This window comes from Mobula birostris, chromosome 1 (genome assembly GCF_030028105.1).
Source record: "Mobula birostris isolate sMobBir1 chromosome 1, sMobBir1.hap1, whole genome shotgun sequence".
In the NCBI taxonomy this organism is placed as follows: domain Eukaryota; kingdom Metazoa; phylum Chordata; class Chondrichthyes; order Myliobatiformes; family Myliobatidae; genus Mobula; species Mobula birostris.
In genome coordinates, this window is record NC_092370.1 from 4,712,525 (window position 1) to 4,735,639 (window position 23,115).

The 23,115-nt window shown below is 43.4% G+C and overlaps 1 protein-coding gene across 1 annotated transcript in view; it reads right to left on the reverse strand.

Annotated features, from left to right (window-relative positions):
* The window catches only part of LOC140201278 (neural-cadherin), a 286,782-nt gene that overhangs the window by 22,038 nt on the left and 241,629 nt on the right, over positions 1–23,115 (reverse strand). Inside the window, exons 20-28 of the mRNA XM_072265547.1 lie at positions 20,544–20,632; positions 18,134–18,318; positions 15,277–15,509; positions 13,319–13,596; positions 11,155–11,369; positions 7,712–7,839; positions 6,040–6,167; positions 4,523–4,646; positions 4,059–4,239 (exon numbers count right to left, since the gene is read on the reverse strand). Of these exons, the coding sequence (XP_072121648.1) occupies positions 4,059–4,239; positions 4,523–4,646; positions 6,040–6,167; positions 7,712–7,839; positions 11,155–11,369; positions 13,319–13,596; positions 15,277–15,509; positions 18,134–18,318; positions 20,544–20,632 (1,561 nt within the window). The remainder of the gene's footprint in view (positions 1–4,058; positions 4,240–4,522; positions 4,647–6,039; positions 6,168–7,711; positions 7,840–11,154; positions 11,370–13,318; positions 13,597–15,276; positions 15,510–18,133; positions 18,319–20,543; positions 20,633–23,115) is intronic.

The following is a 23,115-nucleotide window of genomic DNA, read 5'->3' on the forward strand; positions in this document are numbered from 1 at the left end:
GTGTGTGAGTTATATGTACTGTGTTGTCACCCTGGTCCAGAGGGATGTTGTTTTGTTTGGTGGTATACATGGGGATGGTTGTGTGTGAGTTATATGTACTGTATTGTCACCCTGGTCCAGAGGGATGTTGTTTTGTTTGGTGATATACATGGGGATGGTTGTGTGTGAGTTATATGTACTGTGTTGTGTACCCTGGTCCAGAGGGATGTTGTTTTGTTTGGTGGTATACATGGGGATGGTTGTGTGTGAGTTATATGTACTGTGTTGTCACCCTGGTCCAGAGGGATGTTGTTTTGTTTGGTGGTATACATGGGGACGGGTTGTGTGTGAGTTATATGTACTGTGTTGTGTACCCTGGTCCAGAGGGATGTTGTTTTGTTTGGTGGTATACATGGGGATGGTTGTGTGTGAGTTATATGTACTGTGTTGTCACCCTGGTCCAGAGGGATGTTGTTTTGTTTGGTGGTATACATGGGGATGGTTGTGTGTGAGTTATATGTACTGTGTTGTCACCCTGGTCCAGAGGGATGTTGTTTTGTTTGGTGGTATACATGGGGACGGGTTGTGTGTGTGAGTTATATGTACTGTGTTGTCACCCTGGTCCAGAGGGATGTTGTTTTGTTTGGTGATATACATGGGGATGGTTGTGTGTGAGTTATATGTATTGTGTTGTCACCCTGGTCCAGAGGGATGTTGTTTTGTTTGGTGATATACATGGGGACGGTTGTGTGTGAGTTATATGTACTGTGTTGTCACCCTGGTCCAGAGGGATGTTGTTTTGTTTGGTGGTATACATGGGGACGGGTTGTGTGTGTGAGTTATATGTACTGTGTTGTCACCCTGGTCCATGGGGACGGTTGAATGACAATAAAGTTGAATTTGAAGTCTTATGAGATAGGTTGATGAGCGAAGGCTTTTCTCTTTGGATTGATGGAAGATGAGAGGTGATTTGACAAGGTGATAAGAGGTCAGGTCCATTAATTATCTGAACAAAAGGGAGTCACGGTAGCATAGCAGTTAACGTGACGCTATTACAGCTTGGAAATCGGAGTTCAATTCCAACGTTATCTGTAAGGACTCTGGACGACCTCCCTGTGGAATGCTTGTGTTTTCCTGGGGGCTCTGGTTTCCTCTCACAGTCCAAAGATGTACCGGTTAGTACTTTAATTGGTCACTGTAAATTGCCCTGTGATTAGGTTCGGGTTAAATCGGGGGACTACTGGGCAGTGCGGCTCAAAGGACTGGAAGGGCCTGTTCCATGATGTAAGTTATAACACATAAGCAAGAGCCAGAGATTGACTGGACAGCTAGAGACTTCCTCAGCGCAGAAAGGGCTGATACAAGAGGGTATCATTTTAAAGTGATAGGATAAAATATAGGGGGATCTCAGAGGGAGGCTTTTACACAGAGAGTGGTGGTGAGTGTGTGAAACACCCTGCCAGGGGTGGTGGTAGAGGTAGATACATTAGGGCACGTTTAATAGACTCTTTGGTAGAGACATGGATGGTAGAAAAGTGGAGGGAAGGGCTAGATTGATCTTGAAATAGGTTAAAAGGTCGGTAAAACATTGTGGGCGAAAGGGCCTGTACTGTGCTGTACTGTCCTCTGTTCTACAAGACAAAATAAATCTATCAAAGCACTAACAAAAAACCCTTTTTATTATTTGGTATTTATTATTGTCTAACTGTAATTGTCTAACTTCAACTACTGCACAGAGTCTTGTCATCTTCAGAAGTTTTTGGATGACTCTGCCATAGTTGGATGCATCAGCAAGGGAGATGAGGCTGAGTACAGGGCTACGGTAGGAAACTTTGTCACATGGTGTCAGCAGAATTATCTGCAGCTTAATGTGAAAAAGACTAAGGAGCTGGTGGTAGACCTGAGGAGAGCTAAGGTACCAGTGACCCCTGTTTCCATCCAGGGGGTCAGTGTGGACATGGTGGAGGATTACAAATACCTGGGGATACAAATTGACAATAAACTGGACTGGTCAAAGAACACTGAAGCTGTCTACAAGAAGGGTCAGAGCCGTCTCTATTTCCTGAGGAGACTGAGGTCTTTTAACATCTGCCGGACGATGCTGAGGATGCTCTACTAGTTTGTGGTGGCCAGTGCTATCATATTTGCTGTTGTGTGCTGGGGCAGCAGGCTGAGGGTAGCAGACACCAACAGAATCAAGAAACTCATTCGTAAGGCCAGTGATGTTGTGGGGATGGAACTAGACTCTCTGACGGTGGTGTCTGAAAAGAGGATGCTGTCCAAGTTGCATGCCATCTTGGTCAATATCTCCCATCCACTACATAATGGACTGGGTAGGCACAGGTGTACATTCAGCCAGAGACTCATTCCTCCAAGATGCAACACAGAGCATCATAGGAAGTCATTCCTGCCTGTGGCCGTCAAACATTACAGCTCCTCTCTTGGAGGGTCAGACACCCTGAGCCAATAGGCTGGTCCTGGACTTACTTCCTGGCATAATTTACATATTACCATTTAACTATTTATGGTTTTATTACTATTTATTATTTATGGTGCAACTGTAACGAAAACCAATTTCCCCCGGGATCAATAAAGTATGACTATGACTATGACTAATGTCCCTAGTTGTTCCGAAGGGAATCTGTATCATTTAGGGCCATGGAGTTATAGAGCAGATACAGATCCTTTGGGCCAACCACATAGCCACCCAGATCTAAATGGAAAGAAAATTCAAAAATCTGAGGCGCAGAAAGACTTGGGAGTCCTTGTGAAGGTTGAGTCAGTGTTGAGGAAGACAAATGCAATATTAGCATTCATTTCAAGAGGAATAGAATATAAAGCAAGGATGTAATTTTAAGGCTTTATAAGGCACTGGTGAGGCCTCACTTGCAGTATTGCGAGCAATTTTGGGCCCCTTATCTAAGAAAGGATGTGCTGACATTGGAGAGGGTTCAAAGGAGGTTCACGAAAATGATTCTGGGATTGAAAGGCTTATTGTATGATGAACTTTTGATTGCCTTGGGCCTGTACTCACTAGAATTCAGAAGAATGAGGGGATCTCATTGAACCTATTGAATGTTGAAAGGCCTTGATAGAGTGGATGTGGAGAGGATGTTTCCTATGGTGGGAGAGTCTAAGACCAGAGGACACAGTTTCAGAATAGAGGGGCATCCTTTTACAATGGAGGTGAGGAGGAATTTCTTTAAGCAGAGAGTGGTTGCCACAGGCAGCTGTGGGGGCCAAGTCATTAGTTGTATTTGAGGTGGAGGTTGATAGATTCCTGATTGGTCAGGGCATAAAGGAATAAGGGAGAAGGCAGGAGGTTGGGGGCTGAGGTGGAAACTGAATCAGCCATGATGAAATGGTGGAGCAGACTCGATGGACCAAATGGCCTAATTCTGCTCCTATATGTAACGGTCTTCTGGGTTAGGTTTAGTGGATGCTACGTTGGTGCCGGAAGCATGCTGACACTTGCGAGCTGCCCAGTGTAATGTACTTGGTATCTGAGTGACACTGTGAATGTGTTGTGACCACGATCAACAATATCATTTGACATGGCACATAGTAAAGATGATGATGCCTGTTTACATAATTCATTACGGGTTTTATGTAAGAAGTATGTGAATGGCACACGTCATTATGCCACTGAGTCATAAGTCAGCACCTCAGTAAAGGAAATAAACTAAAATAAAACAAAGTCAACATGGTATCCCGAGCTCCTGTGTTTTTCTTTTGATTAATTTCTGGAGCTGTGAAACATAACACCCAGCAGAATGCTCACTAATCTGCTTTGATGCAAGCTACACATTTCTCTGTATGTTACAATGTACATATGTCAAATAAAGCTCATCTTTAAATCTTTAAACTTTTAGCAAATGAAGCATGGAAGTTTGTCTGTAGAGTGCACGTGTGCTGCATCGTATCCGGAGTAACAATCATTTCATTCTCCTTTACACTCAAGCTGAATAATGAAAATGAACTATCTTGAATCTTCAATTTCCATGAGTTTAGTTCCACAAACCCCCTGCCACCAAAATGGTCTAATCTAATCTCCAAACAGAATACACAATTCACTTTACCTTTCTCACACTTGTATCCGGTATAACCTGGTCTGCAGTGGCAGCTGAAGGAGCCCCATTCTCCTAGACATTCCCCACGAATGCCACAGGAGTACGTCCCAGCGCTGTGGCACACCCCGTCGGTCAGTTCACAGCCCGGCGCCCCACTCAGGAACTCTGCGGGGTTCCCCAGATCGTACACCTGGCAGCAGAGAGGAAGAATGAGAACAGATGACTCTACTTAGAAACAAAAATACAGTGAACATCACGTGACTGTATTGTGCTTTTTTGTAATTATATATGCTGTATAGGCAGCACAGGGCCGTGACGGTTAGCACGACATTATTACATCTCAGGGCATCAGAGTTTGGAGTTCAATTCACAGAAAGCACTTTTGTACATTCATTAGCCTAAAAAAATTAACTCAGTTTCTCTCCCCACAGACGCTGCCTGACCTGCTGAGTACTTCCAGCATTTCTCCTTACCTTGCTGTCCACAATGAGGTTTCTCACACAGCCTGTGAATCCTGTGAAGTGTAGTTGTCCAGGGAGATGTGGTGCTGCCTTCTTCATTCCACCCAGCTGAAGTGGTTGCTGAACATTTAGAAATCTAACAGAGATGATAGAACAGCTCAAAGATTACTATTTAAGTGGTGAAAGATTGCAGCATGCTGTTGTGTAGAGGGACCTGGGAGAGCTTGTCCATGAATTGCAAAAAGTTGACTTGCAGGTACAACAGGTTATTAAGAAGGCAAACGGAATTTTGGCCTTTGTTGTTAGAGGGATTGAATTTAAGAGCAGGGAGGTCATGCTGCAACTATACAGGGTACTGGTGAGGATGCACCTGGAGTACTGTGTGCAGTTCTCGTCTCCTTACTTGAGGAAGGATATACTGGCTTTGGAGGCAGTGCAGAGGAGGTTCACCAGGTTGATTCTAAGGATGAAGGGGTTAACCTATGAGGACAGATTGAGTTGCCTGGGACTATACTCTCTGCAATTCAGAAGAATGAGAGGGGATCTTATAGAAACATACAAAATTTTGAAAGGGATAGATAAGATAGAAGTAGGAAAGTTGTTTCCATTGGTAGGTGAGACTAGAACTAGGGGACATTGCCTCAAGATTCAGGGGAGAAGATTTAGGACGGAGATGAGGAGAAACTGTTTCTCCCAGAGAGGGGTGAATCTGTGGAATTCTCTGCGCAGGGAAGCAGTTGAGGCTTCTTCACTAAATATATTTAAGATACAGTTAGACAGATTTTTACACAGTAGGAGAATTAAGGGTTATGGAGAAATGGCGGGGCAGGCTCGATGGGCCAGATGGCCGACTCCTGCTCCTATTTCTTATGTTCTTATGTAAAGTACTACTCAACAAATAGGAGGCAGGCTATATGAAATTAGGGAAAATTGCAAATAACATGGAATGTTGTGATGTTGTGAGAAGGAAAAGGATTATCTTAGATTTGAAGGAAAAGATGGAATCAGATCCTGACAAGTGCAAAGTGACACACAAACAATCGATGTTTTGGGCTAAGACCTTCATCAGTCCTGAAGAAAGGTCTTGACTGGAAATGTTAACTGTTTATTCATTTGCATGGATGCTGCGTGAACTGCTCAGTTCCTCTAGCATTTTGTTGCTCTGGATTTCCAATATCTGCAGAATCTTTTGTGTTTATGAAGGTCAAAGTGATTTTTTTGCATATCAAACAATGGTAGAATATATTGTACACAACAATTGACTGGATCAGAATCAGAGATTGGTTTAATTTGTTATTCTGTGGCAGCAATACATAATACATAATACATAACGGTGGTGTCACCGTCTTGGGGCACTACCTTTTGAAGGTGTCCCCGATACTGGGGAGGCTAGTGCCCATGACGGGGCTGGCTGAGTTCACAACTTTCTGCGGCTGTTTACTGAATCACCAGGAGACAGTCAACACCCCAGAAGTGTTTGGTAATTTTACCACAGAACACCAATTATTACATTTCAAACTAGTCTTTACCTTGCTTCGCCAGGAGTTTCCCCTGAGACCTCACACAAGCTGCGGTCCATTTCTGAGCGGCTCCTGCCCACGCCTCCTGCCTCAGACACAGGAGCAGCAACACAACGGTCAAGGATCATCTCCACTCTCTGCACAAATCAGGACTTATCTCAGTATTGTTGTACTGCAAAACATACGGGCCTAAACCTAACAATTCAATTGTCCAATGCACTGAAACGTTCCGCATTCTTTTCATGACTGAGTTTCATTGAAACAACAACATAGAACATTACAGCACAGAACAGACCCTTCAGCCCACAATGTTGTGCTGACCTTTTATCACTGAGGAGATCACTCTGCCATGGAGAGGGGAGATTGCCTTCTTATCCGATAGAGGTCTTTAAGATTATGAGAGGCATAAATCAAGTAGACAGACAGTACCTCATACCCAGGGTTGAACTGTCTGGTACCAGATGGCACGCATTTAAGGCGAGAGAGGGGTAAGTTCAAAGGAGATGTGAGGGGCATGATTTTGTTACACAGAGAGTGGTGGGTGCCTGGAATGAATTGTCAGGGGTGGGGGGGGGCAAATATAACAGAGGCTTTTAAGAGGATGATAGATACGCACATGAATGTGTACGGAATGGAGGGATGTGGATATTGTGTAGGCAGAAGAGATTAGTTTAGTTGGACATTCATTCGGAGATCCAGCAGGATAACAACCCTGCTGGCCCGTGCCACCCAGTTACATCCATGTGACCGATTACCCAGTACACCTTTGGCATGGTGGGGGACATCCACGCGGTCAGAGGGAGAAGATACAAACTCCTTACGGGCAGTGGCAGGAACTGAACCCATGTCGCAGGTGCTGTAATTGTGTTATGCTAACCACTGCACAACTGTGCCAACCCAATTACTAGCTTAATCAGTATGGTATAATATTATGGGCTGAGGGGCCTTTTCCTGAGCTGTACTGTTCTGTCTTCTATGTTCTAAACTTTGAGCTGGCTTCTGGTATTCTGTCAGAATTTGGGTGTGTTCCATGAGTATTTCTAGGAATTATGTGGGGTATAGATAGGGTAAATGCAAGCATGCTAGTTCCACTGAGGTTGGGTGAGACTACAACTAGGGGTCATGGGTTAAGGGTGAAAGGTGAAATGTTTAAGGAGAACATGAGGGGGAATTTCTTCACTCAGAGGATCATGGAAGTGTGGGACAAGCTGCCAGAGGAAGTGGAGGATATGGGTTTGATTGCAAAGTTTGGATAGGGACATGGATGGGAGCAGAATGGAAGGCTATGGTGTGTGGATGAAGGTCGATGGGACTTGGCAAGGATTAGATAAACTCCACCACGGACGGTCCCAAGCCCGGCTGTGAGAGGAGGAGGGTTGGGCATGGGGTTAGCAACCCTACCCCGTAAAAACTCAGAGCTACAGAAGCACCAATGGTAACTCTAAAGTCCTCAACCCTGGGAGAGGAAGGATCTTTGATGGGCTACATCATGTAAGACTGAAAATCTGGCCCAGGACAGAGGACTCCGGCAAGCTGCTGTTGGCAGCCTGTGCCCAGTAGGGGTGATGGGCTTAAAACAAAGAAGAAGGACTAGATGGGCCTTCTGTGCCATGGTTTTGATGGAATTATTTGGTGCCTAAGCAAGTTCTGCTTCTTCGAATCCCTGGGAACTCCTGCGTACCTTTCCATCACTCCTTATATCCAGCCTATGCCAGTGACGGTCTGCAACATAGACACTGGCCTGCATCTGGAGATGGAGCGGCCCCGAACCATGATTAATGGTGAGTGAAGGGACTCCATTCCTTAGCTCTGTGGGAGAAATGTGACCAGTTAGAACACGAGTGAACAAATATTTAAACGGACCAGAACCTGAAAAGATCACATTGTTGGTCCAAAGGTCTTACATTTATTTATGATCGATTTCTTTAGCAATACAGCTTGGAACAGGCCCTCCTGAACCAATGAACTGCACTGCCCAGCAACCCTCCGATTTAACCTCGCCCAGTCACAGCACAATACCTACTAAGCAATATACTTTCAGACTGTGGGAGGAAACCGGAGCACCTGAAGGAAAACTACGCACTCATGGGCCAACCTCCTGACAGACAGTGCTGGAACTGAGCTTCAAGCTCTAGAACGCCCTGAGCTGTAATTGTCTCGCAATAACTGTTACACTCACCTGGCACCCAAGATAGGAGTAGAGAGGCTTTCAGATGATCTGAAATACATAAGACCATAAAATATTGGAGCAGAATTTGACCCATCGAGTCTGCTCCATCATTTCATCATGGCTGATCCATTTTCCTTCTCAGCCCCAATCTCCTGCCTTCTCCCCATATCCCTTCATGCCCATCCAATATCAAATAGACATAAAGACTTGGCCTCCACAACGGCCTGTGACAATGAATTCCACAGATTCACCACTCTCTGGCTAAAGAAATTCCTCTTCATTCCCGTTGCAACAGGACGCCTCTCTATTTTGAGGCTGTATCCTCTAGTCTAAGACTTCCCCACCATAGGAAACATTCTCTCCACATCCACTGTATCAAGGCCTTTCACCATTCAATAGGTTTCAATGAGGTCACCCCTCATTCTTCTGAATTCCGGTGAATACAGGCCCAGAGCCATCAGAAGATCTTTTTATGAAAATCCTAGAATCATTTCATGAACTCTGTCCAGTTTCAGCACGTCCTTTCTAAGATAAGGGGCCCAAAACTGCTCACAACACCCCCAGTGAGGCCTCACCAGTGCTTTATAAAACCTCAACATTACATCCTTGCTTTTATATTTCAGTCATCTTAAAATGAATTCCAACAACGCATTTGCCTTCCTCACCACAGACTCAACCTACAAATTAACATTTAGGAAATCCCAAGTCCCTTTGCGCCTCATTTTTTTTTGTATTTTCTCTCCATTTACAAAATAGTCAACCCTTTCATTTCTTCTACCAAAGTGCATGACCATACATTTCCTGGCACTGTATTCCATCTGCCACTTCTTTGCCCATTTTCCCAATACGTCAAAGTCCTTCTATGGCCTCTTGACTTCCTCAAAACTATCTGCTTCTCCATCTATCTTTGAATCGTCTGTAGACTTTGCAACAAAGCCATCAATTCCATCATCCAAATCATTGACATATAAAGTAAAAAGAATCGGTCCCAGCACAGACCCTGTGGAACACCACTAGTCACTGGCAGTCAGTCAGAAAAAGCTTCCTTTATTCATATTCTTTGCCTCCTGCCATTCAGACACTGCTTTATCCAAGCTAGAGTCTTTCCTGTAATACTATGGGCTCATAATTTGTTAAGCTGCCTCATGAGTGGCACCTTCTCAAAGGTTCTCTGAAAATCCAAATGTACATTAACCAATTCTCCTTTGTCTATCCAGCTTGTTACTTCCTCAAAGAATTCCAACAGATTTGTCAAGCAAGATTTTCCCTTGAGGATACCATGTTGACTTTGGCCTATTTTATCATGTGCTTCCAAATACCCTGAGACCTCATCCTTAATAATCGACTCCACATCTTTCCAACCACTGAGGTCAGACTGACTGGCCTATAGTTTCCTTTCTTCTGCCTCTCTCCCTTCTTGAAGAGTAAAGTGATATTTGCAATTTTTCTTTTTCCAGAACCATTCCAGAATCTAGTTATTCTTAAAAGATCATTATTAATGTCTCCACAATCTCTTCAGCCACCTCTTTCAGAACTCTGGTCTGTACACCATCTGGTCCAGGTGGCTTATCCACCTTCAGAGCTTTCAGTTTTCTAAGAACCTTCCCTCTAGTTATGGTAATTGCACACAGTTCATGACCCCAGGACCTTCCACCATATTGTTAGTGTCTTTCACAGTGAGGAGTGATGCAAAATACTTCTTCAGTTCACTTATACAAGACTATCAACTTTAGAGCTTACACCTTAAGAGTAGAGAGGCAAAGGGAGTATATGGTGACCCAGACATACTTTGACAATACATTGACTCTGAGAGCTTTGAACTTTGAACTATAGCAAAAATAAACTCATTCTAATACATCAAGATATATCAACAAGATTTTGCTATTGTTTCAGCCCAAAGGCAGCCTCATTGACTTCTTTCTAATCTATTGTTACCCAGGATGCTTCACAGTTTATATCAGATTCCTTCTTCTTCTGCCCTTTTCCATTTCCACCTATCACCTCTGTCCAGTTCTCCTCCTCGTTCCCTTTCCACCATGGTCCACTCTCCTTTCCAATCAGGTTCCTTCTTTTCCAGCCCTTTACCTTTTCTACCTATCACCTTCAAAGTTCTCACTTCATGCCACCTCTCTCACTCACCCACCTTACCCCTCACCTGGTCTCTCCTTCCCCTCCCCCTCCCTTCTAAATCTGGCTTCTTCACCCTTCCTTTCCAGTCCTTTCCAGTCTCAGCCCAAAATGTTGACCATTTGTTCATTTCCATAGATGCTGCCTGGCTTGTTGAATTCCTCCAGCATTTTGTATGTATTACTCTGGATTTCCAACATCTACTGAATCTCTTGTGCTTTTCAAATTTCTAATTCTCTTATCCGCTCAACAGAGTGAAAAGGGGCCCTAGGTGAGTTATTCTTGTCAAAAGTCCCCATAGAAGATCTCCAGGGCTGCGTGGGAGATGGATTTGTCTTTGATGTTCCAGTTGTCTTTAATGATCATTATCCAGGTTGACACAACAAAAATGAGGAGTTGGTTTTGCTCACAAATCACAAACCACGGCACGGTAGTGCCAGTGACTCAGGTTCAATTCTCTCCGCTGTCTTTAAGGAGTTTGTACTTTCTCTTCATGACCCGTTGGTTTCCTCTGGGTGCTTCGATTTCCACCCACAGTCTAATATCATACGGGTTAGCAATTGGTGGGCATGCTATGTTGGTGTCAGATGAACGGCTGCCCTCAGCACATCTCTGAACTGTCTCTGTTGCATTTCAATGTACATGTGACAAATAAAGTTAATTGTTAAACTAATCTTGATCTCTTTTAAACCAATCGGAATTCACAACCATTTAGAGAAAAGGGAATGTTGGGAAAATAAAAACTTTCAAAGTTTGAAGCATTTTCATTAAAGATTTATGTTCTGAAGTTACAAATATGAATAAAACAGAACGTGATGTCATTGTACCTAATGCAATGGAGTCTTCAGGCTCTCCGGAGTGAATGTGTGAGAGGGGACCATTGTAGAGCAGCAGCCCGTCAGAAGTCTCAGTTAGGAATTCCAGGGAAACTAAACTCTTAAAGCAAGACTTGATTGGCGGAAACCAAGCGTAACCATCTCCTTTAAACGTGTACCGCGTTTGCTGACATTCAGGTCCATCGAACATCGCACTGCACTCACACCTATTTGTGCAAAGAAGGGGCAGGTTAATAACTGAATAACCTCAGGAAAATATGCATTTATCATAGACACTAACCTCCCCAGCATCCAGGACATCTCCAAAAGGTGATACCTCAAAAAAAAGCAGCATCCATCATTAAGGACACCCATTGTTGTATATTTAATATTTAAGTAATAGTTGAGGAATTTTATATATATATGTTGATTAAGCATTCTTGTTTGCTTAAATAATTCCTTACAAGTTATATGTAGAAATACATGAACTGCACACGTCATCATGCTAACCCATGATATTTGCAGACCTTGCTTAAGCAACCATGAAGTTAGACCCACATTTCCGGAATCCCGTGTCTTCCTTTGAATTAGTTTAATGTTCTGAAGTTACAAAACACAACAGTCATCACCCAGGACCTGCCCTTGTCTCACTGCGACCATCAGGAAGGAGGTACAGAAGCCAAACACACACTCGATGATTCAGGAACGGTTTCTTCCCCTCTGTCATCAGATTTCTGAATGAACGTTGAACCCATGAACACTTCTTCATGCATTTTTTGTTCCTTTTTTTTCTTTTCTTGCATGATTTATTTACCTGAAGACACACACTCAACATATTAGAAACAGCTTTTTCCGCACCACCCGTGGCTGTTTGGATTACAGTTGCTTAGTGGCAGAGTGTGAGTGTGCAGTTCACCCTGCCAGGGTGATGGTAAATGCAGATACACTAGGGACATTTAACAGACTCTTTGATTGGCACATGTCTGATAGAAAAATGGAGGGCTATGTGGGAGTGAAGGGTTAGATTGAAGGGGATCATGGATCGAGGATTAATGATTCGCCATATACATTTACATATATCAGGAATCTGCTGTGCTATGTTGGTCAGGTCACGTCTTGTAACAAAAAACAGCTACATTCAACAATTATATAGAATAAAGAATTATATAAAAATAAAGTTAAAGTACAAATAGGCAATAAAGTATGTATAAATACATAAATACTGCTATGTATTTACAATATACACGCTTTTTTTAGTTTAAAACGTGGTTTAAGCTAACCTGTCCTGGGCCCAGCACGTAAGTGCAATTATGAAGAAAGTACGGCAGTACCTCTACTTCTTTAGGAGTTTGTGGAGATTTGGCATGACATGTAAAACTTTGACAAACTTCCGTAGATGTAGTGGAGAGTATATTGACTGGCTGCCATCACAGCCTGGTATGGAAACGCCAATGCCCTTGAACGGAAAACCCTACAGAAAGTAATGGATATGGTCCAGTCCATCACAAGTAAAGCCCTTACCCACATTGAGCACATCTACATGGAGTATTGATGTAGGAAAGCAGCATCCATCATCAAGGACCCCCATCACCCAGGACATGCTCTCCTCTCCCTGCTGCCATCAGCAAGGAGGTACAGGAGCCTCAGGATTCACACCACCAGGTTCAGGAACAATTATTACGCCCAACCATCAGGCTTCCGAACCAGAGGGGATAACTTCACTTGCCCCATTATTGAAATGTTCCCACAACCTATGGACTCACTTTCAAGGACTCTTCACTTCATGTTCCTGATATTTATTGCTTATTTATTTATTATTATTATTTCTTCTTTTTGCATTTGTACAGTTTGTTGTCTTCTGCACTTTGACTGAACACCCAGGTTGGGCAGTCTTTCATTGATTCTGTTATGGCTATTATTCTATAGAATTATAGAGTATGCCTGCAAGAAAATGAATCTCAGGGATGTATATGGTGACATATCTGTACTTTGTTAATAAATTTAATTTGAACTTTGAAAGTGTTTACAGTGCAGATAGAAGGAGGTGGATGCTGTAATGCTATATGTCCTTCATAATGTTGGACATTCACTCGTGGACAATAAGACTATTTAAATAGGGACATTCTACTTCAAAGCGGTAGAGATCAATAGGGGAATTGATAAGTTGCTGAGTTACCTGTAGCCCCAATCAACATCGACACAAGTGCCACCATTTAGACATGGATTAACCAGGTACGAGGAGCAGGAGAGACGTCGTCCTTCTCGAGCCGAGCAGATGCACTGAGCTGTGGTGGATGTTGTAATGGAAGCTAAGGAAACCTCTCTCGCTGTCAGCACTGAGGGGATGGGGCTGAAGCTGGTAATGCTTGTACAACCATTCCCCATCTCACAGGCTGTGTCCACACATTCGTCCACACCAACCTGGGATATGCTAATGTTTAAGTGACTTTCCAGCTGCAATGGAAGTGTAAATTTATGCATTTATTTCACATTTTCGTAAAGGTATAACAATGATCAAGGAGTAACACATTTTTCCCTTGTATTTTAACTCTCCTATGTTTGCTTGTATTTTTAGGCAATCACCTATATTATTATTATTACTGTTACCCATATTATCACCTATATTATTACTGCGTGTTGCAGGTGTTTAAGGCAGCAATGAAAGACCTCCATCTATGCCTGTCCTTGGCCAAAACCATCTTTGGTCTTGGCTGTGTCCAGGGCTCACTGCCTCTCGGTTTTCACTCCTGTCAGCCAGCCACTACTGCAAACCTCAGGAACACTGCCACATTCAGATGTAGAAGGATTCTTCATTGCTGTTTCCATGACAGTTTTGTTTGACCAGTCAGGGTTGTTAGCCCTGAGCGGAACCCCTGAACCTGGAGGACTGGTAAAATGACTGATCCACTGTACGTGTAATTGTTCAGTGAATTTTACAGTAATTACAGTACAGTTGCCTCTGTATTTTTTCTAGAAACTTAGTTTTCAGTAGCAGGTGTCACATCACTTGAATTTGGCAGCTCCAACATAACATGTAAGTACTCTGATTTCTGAAGGCCAATCTGCCAAAAGCTTTCTTTACAACCCTATCTACCTGTGATGCCACTTTCAAGGAATTAGGGATCTGTATTCCCATATCCCTCTGTTTTACTGCACTCCTCTGTTTACTACTGTTCACGTGAAAGTCATAATCCTCCAACCTGACAGCATGAACATTGATTTCTCATTCCAGTAATTGTTTTGTTCCCTCCCCCTTCCCTCTTCTTCTAACCTGCCTATCACCTCCCCCTGGTGTTCCTCATCTTCGCTTTCTCCCACAGCCCACTCTCCTCTCATATCAGATTCCTTCTTCTCCAGCCACCTGGCCTCACCTATCACCTTCAGTAGATGCTGAGCAACACACAAACTGCTGGAGGAACTCAGCAGGTCAGGCAGCTGCTATGGAAATGAATAGACAGTTGACATTTTGGGCTGAGATACTTCATGAGGATTGGGGGCAGAAGCTCTTTCCAGCCCTGATGAAGATTCTCAGACAGAAACGTCATCCATTCACTTGCTGAGCTCCCCAAACCCTTTGAATGTTATGCATATAAAGTCATTCATAAGACCATAAGACATATTGCAGGAGCAGATTAGGCCATTCAGCCCATTAAGTCTACTCCACCATTCCATCACGGCTGATTTATTATCCCTCTCAACCCCATTCTCTCCGTAACCTTTGACACCCTGACTAATCAAGAACCTATCAATCTCCACTTTAAATATACCCAATGATTTGGCCTCCGCAGCTGTCTGTGGCAATGAATTTCACAGTTTCACCACCCTCTGGCTAAAGAAATTCCACCTCATCTCTGTTCTAAAGGAATGTCCTTCTATTTTGAGGGTGTGCCCCCTGATCCTAGACTTTCCCATTATAGGAAACATCCTCTCCACATCCACTCTGTCTAGGCCTTTCAATATTTGATATGTTTCAATGAGATCTCCCCTCATTCTTCTAAACTCCAGGGAGTACAGGCCCAGGCCCATCAAACTCTCCTCATACATTAACTCTTTCATATACTCTAATAGGATTCAGTATGCATAGGAAACTGTTACTGTGTGAGATACAAATGATTAGCTTTAACCAGAACACACCGTAGCTTTGAAAGCTGCCACATTTCCATTCATTTTCTCTGCCTTGAGGAGTGGCGACTCTTGTGCTGTGTACCAGACATCTACTTCTCCAACCCGACCCTTGACGTTTACCACGCTGAATATATCAATGTTATCCGGCTGCGCTGGAATAATTTCTGCCAGCATCCTTCTCAGCTTGGTGTATTTACTTTCTTCTGCAGTGGGCCGCGATATAAACTCCTCTGCCGTGATGCCTGTTTGAGAGATAAAAAGTTCAAGCTAAAGTTTAATTGTCATTCAACTATGCATGAATACAGCCAAACGAAACAGCGTTACTCCAGGGCCAAATTGCAAAACACAGTACCAAAATCATCCACAGCACAGGGTACACATAGCACATATAAAGCAGCAGTAAAATACATTAAATTCAGGATAAATATTGTCTAAGTCCTTGAGTCCATGAATATTGCAGCAGTCTGCAGTCTAACACAGTACATCTTGTCTTCTGCCGAGCGAACTCCAGAGGGCAGCACCAGTTCCAGTATGGACACTGGGCCACACCACCTTTGGCGCTCTGGTGGAGTGCCCGATTCCAATGCTTCTCTCCTGGGCAGCTGCAAGCAGGCAACACTGCGGCTTGAGGCCTAGTTCACGCAGCTCCTCTAATGGCTGCGCCCACCAGTCACCAATAAAACACTGAATCAGACTTGCAGCAACCCACATTACCAATGTTCAACAGGGTCTTGTGATCGCAAGAAAACCAACTAAGGCGATAACTCGTTTTCAGACCGCACCCTGCCTCTGCACACCGACTTTCTCCAAGCAGCACGATCTGCAACAAGTCCAGCTCCTTCAGGTTCTCCACCAATGAGCAACTCACTGAAGGGGTAGACCTGCAGAACTTTAAGTTCTTCAATGTTCAGCAGGGTCTTAATGATTGTAAAAGAAAATACATTTAAGAAAAACAGTAATACCTTTGGTTGGCCCCAGTGTGTCCGAGCATGCTGAAAGATACTGAAAGGGTATGGGGAGAAGGCACAGGAGTGAGGATGACTGGAAGAATTGGATCAGCCCATGATTGAATGGTGGAGCAGACTCGATGGGCCGAATGGCCTACTTCTGCTCCTATATCATATTGACTTATGGTCTAAGACCATAAGACATAGGAGCAGAATTAGGTCATTCAGCACATTGAGTCTACCATTCCATTATGGCTGACTTAGTATCCCTCTAAACCCAATAAAAACACGTTTGATTTGAAGGCATGCTCCCAGGACAGACAGAAGAACATGTCACTAATAGATTCTTTCTCTGCTCTATGTTTTATGGCTTTGAAAACTTGTCCAATACTGAACACAACTTGACCCTTCTGGTGGCTTGTTTTTAATGGTGATAGTAAGTTAATAAAGGACTACAGATTCCAAAGGTGTACGGTTAGACACATGGGTTAAAGTTAGTGAATTTTAAGTCATAGAGTCATAGAATACTATAGCCCAGAGACAGCCCCTTTGGCCCATCAAGTCCTTACTGACCTGGTCTTCACCGGCTGCACCTGGACTATATCCCTCCACGCACCTCCCATCCATGTACCTGACCAAACTTCTCTTAAGTACTGCAATTCAATCCACACCCACCACTTCTGCTGGTAGATCATTCCACATTCGCATCACCCTCTGAGTGAAAAAGTTCCCCTCGCGTTCCCCTTAAACATTTCACCTTTCACCCTTAACCCACGGCCTCTAGTTCTAGTCTTACTCAACCACAGAGGAAAAAGCCTGCTTGCATTTACTTTATCTATACCCCTCATAATCTTGTGTACCTCTATCAAATCTCCTCTCAATCTTCTACATTCTAGAGAATAAAGTCCGAACCTGTTATTCTTTTGCTTTAAGGTTGAAGGTGTGAAATGTGAAAGCGAATATCTACACCCATAGACATGGTCAAATTCAAAAACAAGACTGAATATTAGACAATAAGACCATAAAACATAGGAGCAGAATGAGGCCATTCAGCCCATCGACTCTGCTGCACCATTCCACCATGGCTGATTTATCTCTCTCAACCCTGTTCTCCCGCCTTCTCCCCGTAACCTTTAGCACCCTGACTAATCAAGATGAATGCACACAACTCACTAACTCAATGTTCAAAGTAAATTTATTATTAAAGTACATATATGTCACCATATATAACACTGAGATTCATTTTCTTACAGGCATACTCAGTAAATCCAAGAACACAATACAATCAATGACAGATTGCAGCTGACAGGACAGACAAACAACCGGTGTGCAAAAGACAACAAACTCTGTAAATACAAAAGAAAAACAAGAAATAATTATAAAAATAAATAAATAAGCAATAAGTATTGAGAACATGAAAGGAAGAGTCCTTGAAAGTGAGCCTGTAAAGATAGTGGGATGGAGTGAGTGGAGTTGAGTGAAGCTGTTCCCTTTGGTTCAGGAGCCTGATGGTTGAGGGGTAATGACTGTTCCTGAACCTGGTGGAGTGGGTCCTGTACCTCCTTCCTGACAGTAGTAGCAAGAAAAGTGCATATCCTGGGTGATAGGGGCCCCTGATAATGGATGCTACTTTCCTGTGACAGTCTTCCATGAGGATGTGCTCAATGTTGAGGAGGGCTTTACCTGTGATAGACTGGGCCGTATCCACTACTTTCTGTAGGGTTTTCCATTCAAGGGCATTGCTGTTTCCATATCAGGCTGTGATGCAATCAGTTAATATACTCTCCACCACACATCTATAGAAATTTGTTAAGCCCTAACTTTGGACTGTGGGAGGAAACCAGAGTACCCAGAGGAAGCCCATGCAGTCACAGGGAGAATATATTAGTATTCCAGGAAAGAAATAGTTAAGTGCTCACCACTCAGTCTCAGAGATCCAGCATTATACACGGCACCTTCCTCCAGTTGCTTAACAACAATTTTCACTGTTGAGACAACATCTGGCCAAATGCCATCTGCGACTTTGACCTGGTAATCATAAACGCCCGGAGGTGTGGCATCAGTTATACTCAGGACACCAGACTTTTCATTAAGGGTAAAATATCTGAAAGAAATATGCAGAAGTGAGTCAGTAATGCAAAGTCAATGTCAAAGTCAAAATAAATTTATTATCAAAGTACCAATATGTCACCATGTATGACCTTCATATTCCATTCATTTTCATTTTTACTTTTACAATAGAACAAAGAAATTCAATACAATCAATGAAAGACTACACACATACGCGGACAACTAATGTGTAAAAGAAGACAATTTATACATATACTGAAATAATAATGATTATTGTCTCAAAAGATTACCCAAACCAAAAAGCTTCCTATTCCACCCGTAAACTGTGGCAGGAGTTAGTTGCTAACTTTAGCATGAGGTCATGGGGGGTAGATGGGAAGTAAATCAGAGGCAGAATATCTTATTATCCCTCTCAACCCCTTTCTCCTGCCTTCTCCATGCTTCCTGCTTCGTCTCCCCCTGGCCTGTACTCCGCCTTCAAATTGTTTTTGCACTTTCCTGCAGATGGTGTGTTCCTGAGTTTAAACGAGTTCCTGCAGATCGAGAAGGCTATTGAAAGTTGTATTAAATCTGACAGGAAGTAAATTGGGTCAGAAACGACTGTGTGTAGCTCACAATGGATTAAGGATTGAGTTGAAGTGGACTGAGCAGATAGATCAGAAGGGGTGGAAATTTGCATACAACATGGAACACTACGGCACAGTACAGGCCCTTTGACCCAAGACGTGTCCACCTTTTAAACTACTCTAAGATCAATCTAACCCTTCCCTGTTACCTGAACTTCCATTTTTCTATCATCCATGTGCCTATCTATGAGTTTCTTCAATGTCCCTGATGTATCTGCCTCTACCATGGCCCTGGTAGGATGTTCCACACACCCACCACTTTCTGTAAAGAACTCACCTCTGACTTCTCCCTCTACTTTTTTCCATTCACCTTAACAATATGTCGTCTCATATAAGCCATTGCAGCCCTGGAAATGTGACATGGCACATAACAAACGAACAACCCCTGGGAAAAGTCTCTGGCTTTCCACTTGGTATATGCCTCTTATCATCTTGTACACCTCTATCAAGTCATCTCTCATCCTCCTTCTCTCCAAAGAGAATAGCCCTAGCTCACTCAACCGATTTCCATAAGACAAGTTCTCTAATACAGGCAGCATTCTAGTAAATCTCCTATGCACCTTCTCTAAAGCTTCTACGTCCTCCCTATGATTTGAGAAGGCAAATCATGTCAGACAGTAGCGAGGATCCTAGACACCTTTCAACCATGGTTAAACTGAAAGAGAAAGCATCAAAGGAGGCAAAATTAGGCAGCAGTCCTGAGGACTGGGATTATTCAGAATCCACAGAGGTAGGCAAAAAACAAAAATAAAAAGAGGGAACATTCAAAAAAATAGTCTAAGTGATAAAAACGGAAAGAAAGCAAACTAACACACACAAAATTCTGGGGGGACTCTGCAGGTCAGGAAGCATCTATGGAAACGAATAAACAGTCGATGTCCAGGAGAATAGAGAATCGTCTATTTGAAAAGGGAAGGAGGCAGTGTGTCTCTATGTTAAGTTAGAACAGAGACCAGTACAGCACAGGAACAGGCCCTTCAGCCCACAATGTTGTGCCTAACCAATTAAATTAATAATCTCTTTTGCCTACATAATGTCCATATCCTTCAATTTTCCTCACATTCATGTGCCTATATAAATGTCTCTTAAAAGTCTCTAATGTATCTGCCTCTACCACCAGCCCAGGGCCAGGCAGCACATTCCAGGCACCCCTTCCCCTGCCCGCCCGTGTAAGGAATTTACCTCTCGCATCTGCTTTGAAGTTACCCCCTCTCACCTGAAATGCACACCCTCTGGTTTTAGACATTTCAACCCTGGCAAATGGAACCGGTCAGTCTGCAGTATCTGTCTGTCTGGGGCACCATTGCACATCACAGTAGCATCGCAATTACCACAACGCTATCACAGCGCGGGGTGTCAGAGTTCAGAGTTCAATTCGCCATCTATAGAGAGTTTGTACGTCCTCCCTGTGAGCATCTGTGTTTCTTCCGGGTGCTTCGGCTTCCTCCCACATTCCACAGATGTAGGTAACTGGTCATTGTAAATTGCCCTGTGACTGGGGTAAGGGTACACTGATGGGTTGCTGGGCAATGCTGCTCGTTGATATGATGCAATGCATTTCCATTCTATCAGTGTACTCCTTTATTCAACATATTCCACAAAACATTTTCAAAATCGCTGTAGATTTCCTTACCTGGGAGGTGCTCCAATAAACCTGTATGTCTTCAAGTCCCAGTCATCTAAATCGGGAGCATGCACCTTTCCCAGCTCGGTGTTGGCGAGCTGACCTGAGGCGAGCAACGTAAAATGGCATTGTCACTGCTTGGCAGACACAAACATGACATTGCTAATGATCTCATCCAATAAGTATACATGTGCATATGAAATAGGTTAAAATAGTGCAAAACAGAAATAGTACATATAAAACTAGTGAGGTAGTGTTCATGGGTTCAATGTCCATTTAGTAATCCTATGGCAGAGGGGAAGAAATTGTTCCTGAATCGCTGAGTGTGTGCCTTCAGGCTTCTGTACCTCCTTCTTTACAGTAACAGTGAGAAGAGAGCATGTCCTGGGTCCTTAGTAATGAACACTGCTTTTCTGAGTTACTACTCCTTGAAGATGTCTTGGATACTACGCAAGCTAGTACTCAAGATGGAGCTAACTAATTCTACAACTTTCTGTAGCTTCTTTCAGTCCAGTGCATTAGCTCCCCGCCTCCCTCCCCCCCATACCAGACAGTGATGCAGCCTGTCAGAATGTTCTCCATGGTAGATCTATAGAAGTTTTCTTTTACATGACTTAGACAACCATTTTAATTTCTATCCCATTTCTGTTCCAACGTGTCTGTCCATGGCCTCCGCTTCTGCCATTATGAGGCCACTCTCAGATTGGAGGAGCAACACCTCATATTCCATCTAGAGAACCTCTAACCTGATGACATGATCATCGATTTCTCCAACTTCCAGTAATTTTCCCCTCTCCCTTCTCTCTTCTTCATTTCCCCATTCTGGCCTTTTACCTCTTTTCATCTGCCTATCATCTCCCCCGGTGCCCCTCCTCCTTCCCTTTCTCCTATGGTCCATTCTCTTCTCTTATCAGATTCCTTCTTCTCCAGCCCTCCCATCCATGTCTCTATCCAAACTTCTCTTAAACATCGAAATCGAAATCACATCCACCACTTGAGCTAGCAGCTTGTACCACACTCTCACCACCATATGAGTGAAGAATTTCCTGTTCATGTCCCCCTTAAACATTTTACCTTTCACTCATAGCTTATGACCTCCAGTTCTAGTTTCACCCAACCTCCTTGGAAAAAGCCAGCTTGCATTTACTGTATACTCCTCAATTTAGCATCTGGTCTGGAGGGGCCACTGCACAGGATTGGAAAGAGCTGCAGAAAGTTGTAAACTCAGTCAGCTCCAACATGGGTACTAGCCTCCTCAGCATTGAGGATAACTTAAAAATGTGACGCTTCAAGAAGGTGACATCCACCATTAAAACCCCCATCAGCAAGGACATGCCCTCTTCTCATTGCTGCCATCAAGGAGGGACAGAAGCCTGAAGATACACACACTCAACGTTTTAGGAACAGCTTCTTCCCCTCTGCTATCAGATTTCTGAATGGGCAATGAACCCATGTACCACCTCACTATTTTTTTTGTTCTCTTTTTCCACTACTTATTTATTTAAAGTTATATATGTTTCTTATTGTAATTTATAATTTTAAAAATTATTGTGTATTGCAATGTACTGCTGCCACAAAACAGCAAATTTCATGACCTACGGCAGTGATATTAAACCTGATTCTGATTCTGCAAAGGAGTAATAAAACTTTAATCAGTCATTTTGTGCATTGATGGATCCATCTTGCTATCACGAAGAGTTGTTAAACTATATTTTCTACGTGTGTGCTGGGTACTGAGGAACAGCACAATAGCATAGTGGTTAGTACAGCACCAGCTATAAGATCGGGGTTCGAATCCCGCCGCGGGAGTTCATACATTCTCCCCATGACCTCCAGGTTTCTTCCTCCCACATTCCAAAGACGTACGGATTAGGTTGAGTGTGTTGTGGGCATGCTGTGTTGCGCCAGAAATGTGGTGACAATCGTGGGCTGCCCCCAACATATCCTTGGACTGCGACATGAACGACACATTTCACTGTTTGTTTTCATGTACACGTGAGACATACACTCGGTGGCCACTTTATGAGGTACCCGGCACTCCTGCTCATTAATGGAAATATCTAATATATATAATATACATCAAAATGTCCAACAGCACAGGGCGTGCATTTAAGGTGAGAGGGTGTAATTTCAGATGGGGTGTGAGGGGCAAGTTTTTTTACACAGGAGTTGGTGGGCATCTGGAATGCCCTGCCTGGGCTGGTGGTAGAGGCAAATACATTAGGAACTTCTAAGAGACACTTAGACAGGCACATGAATGTGAGGAAAATGGAAGGATATGAACATTGTGTTGGCAGAAGGAATTAGTTTAGTTGGCCATTTGATGACTAATTTGATTGGCTCAGCAGAACATTTTGGGCTGAAGGGCCTGTTCCTGTGCTGTACTTTTCCATGTTCTATCTAATCAGCCAATCATGTGCAGCAACTCAATGTAGACATGGGCAAGAGCTTCAGCTGTTCAGACCTAACAGCAGAATCCCTATTGATACTAGACAGGTATATGGAGGAACTTAAGGTGGGGGGTTATATGGGAGGCGGGGTTTAAGGGTAGGCACAACATTGTGGGCCGAAGGGCCTGTAC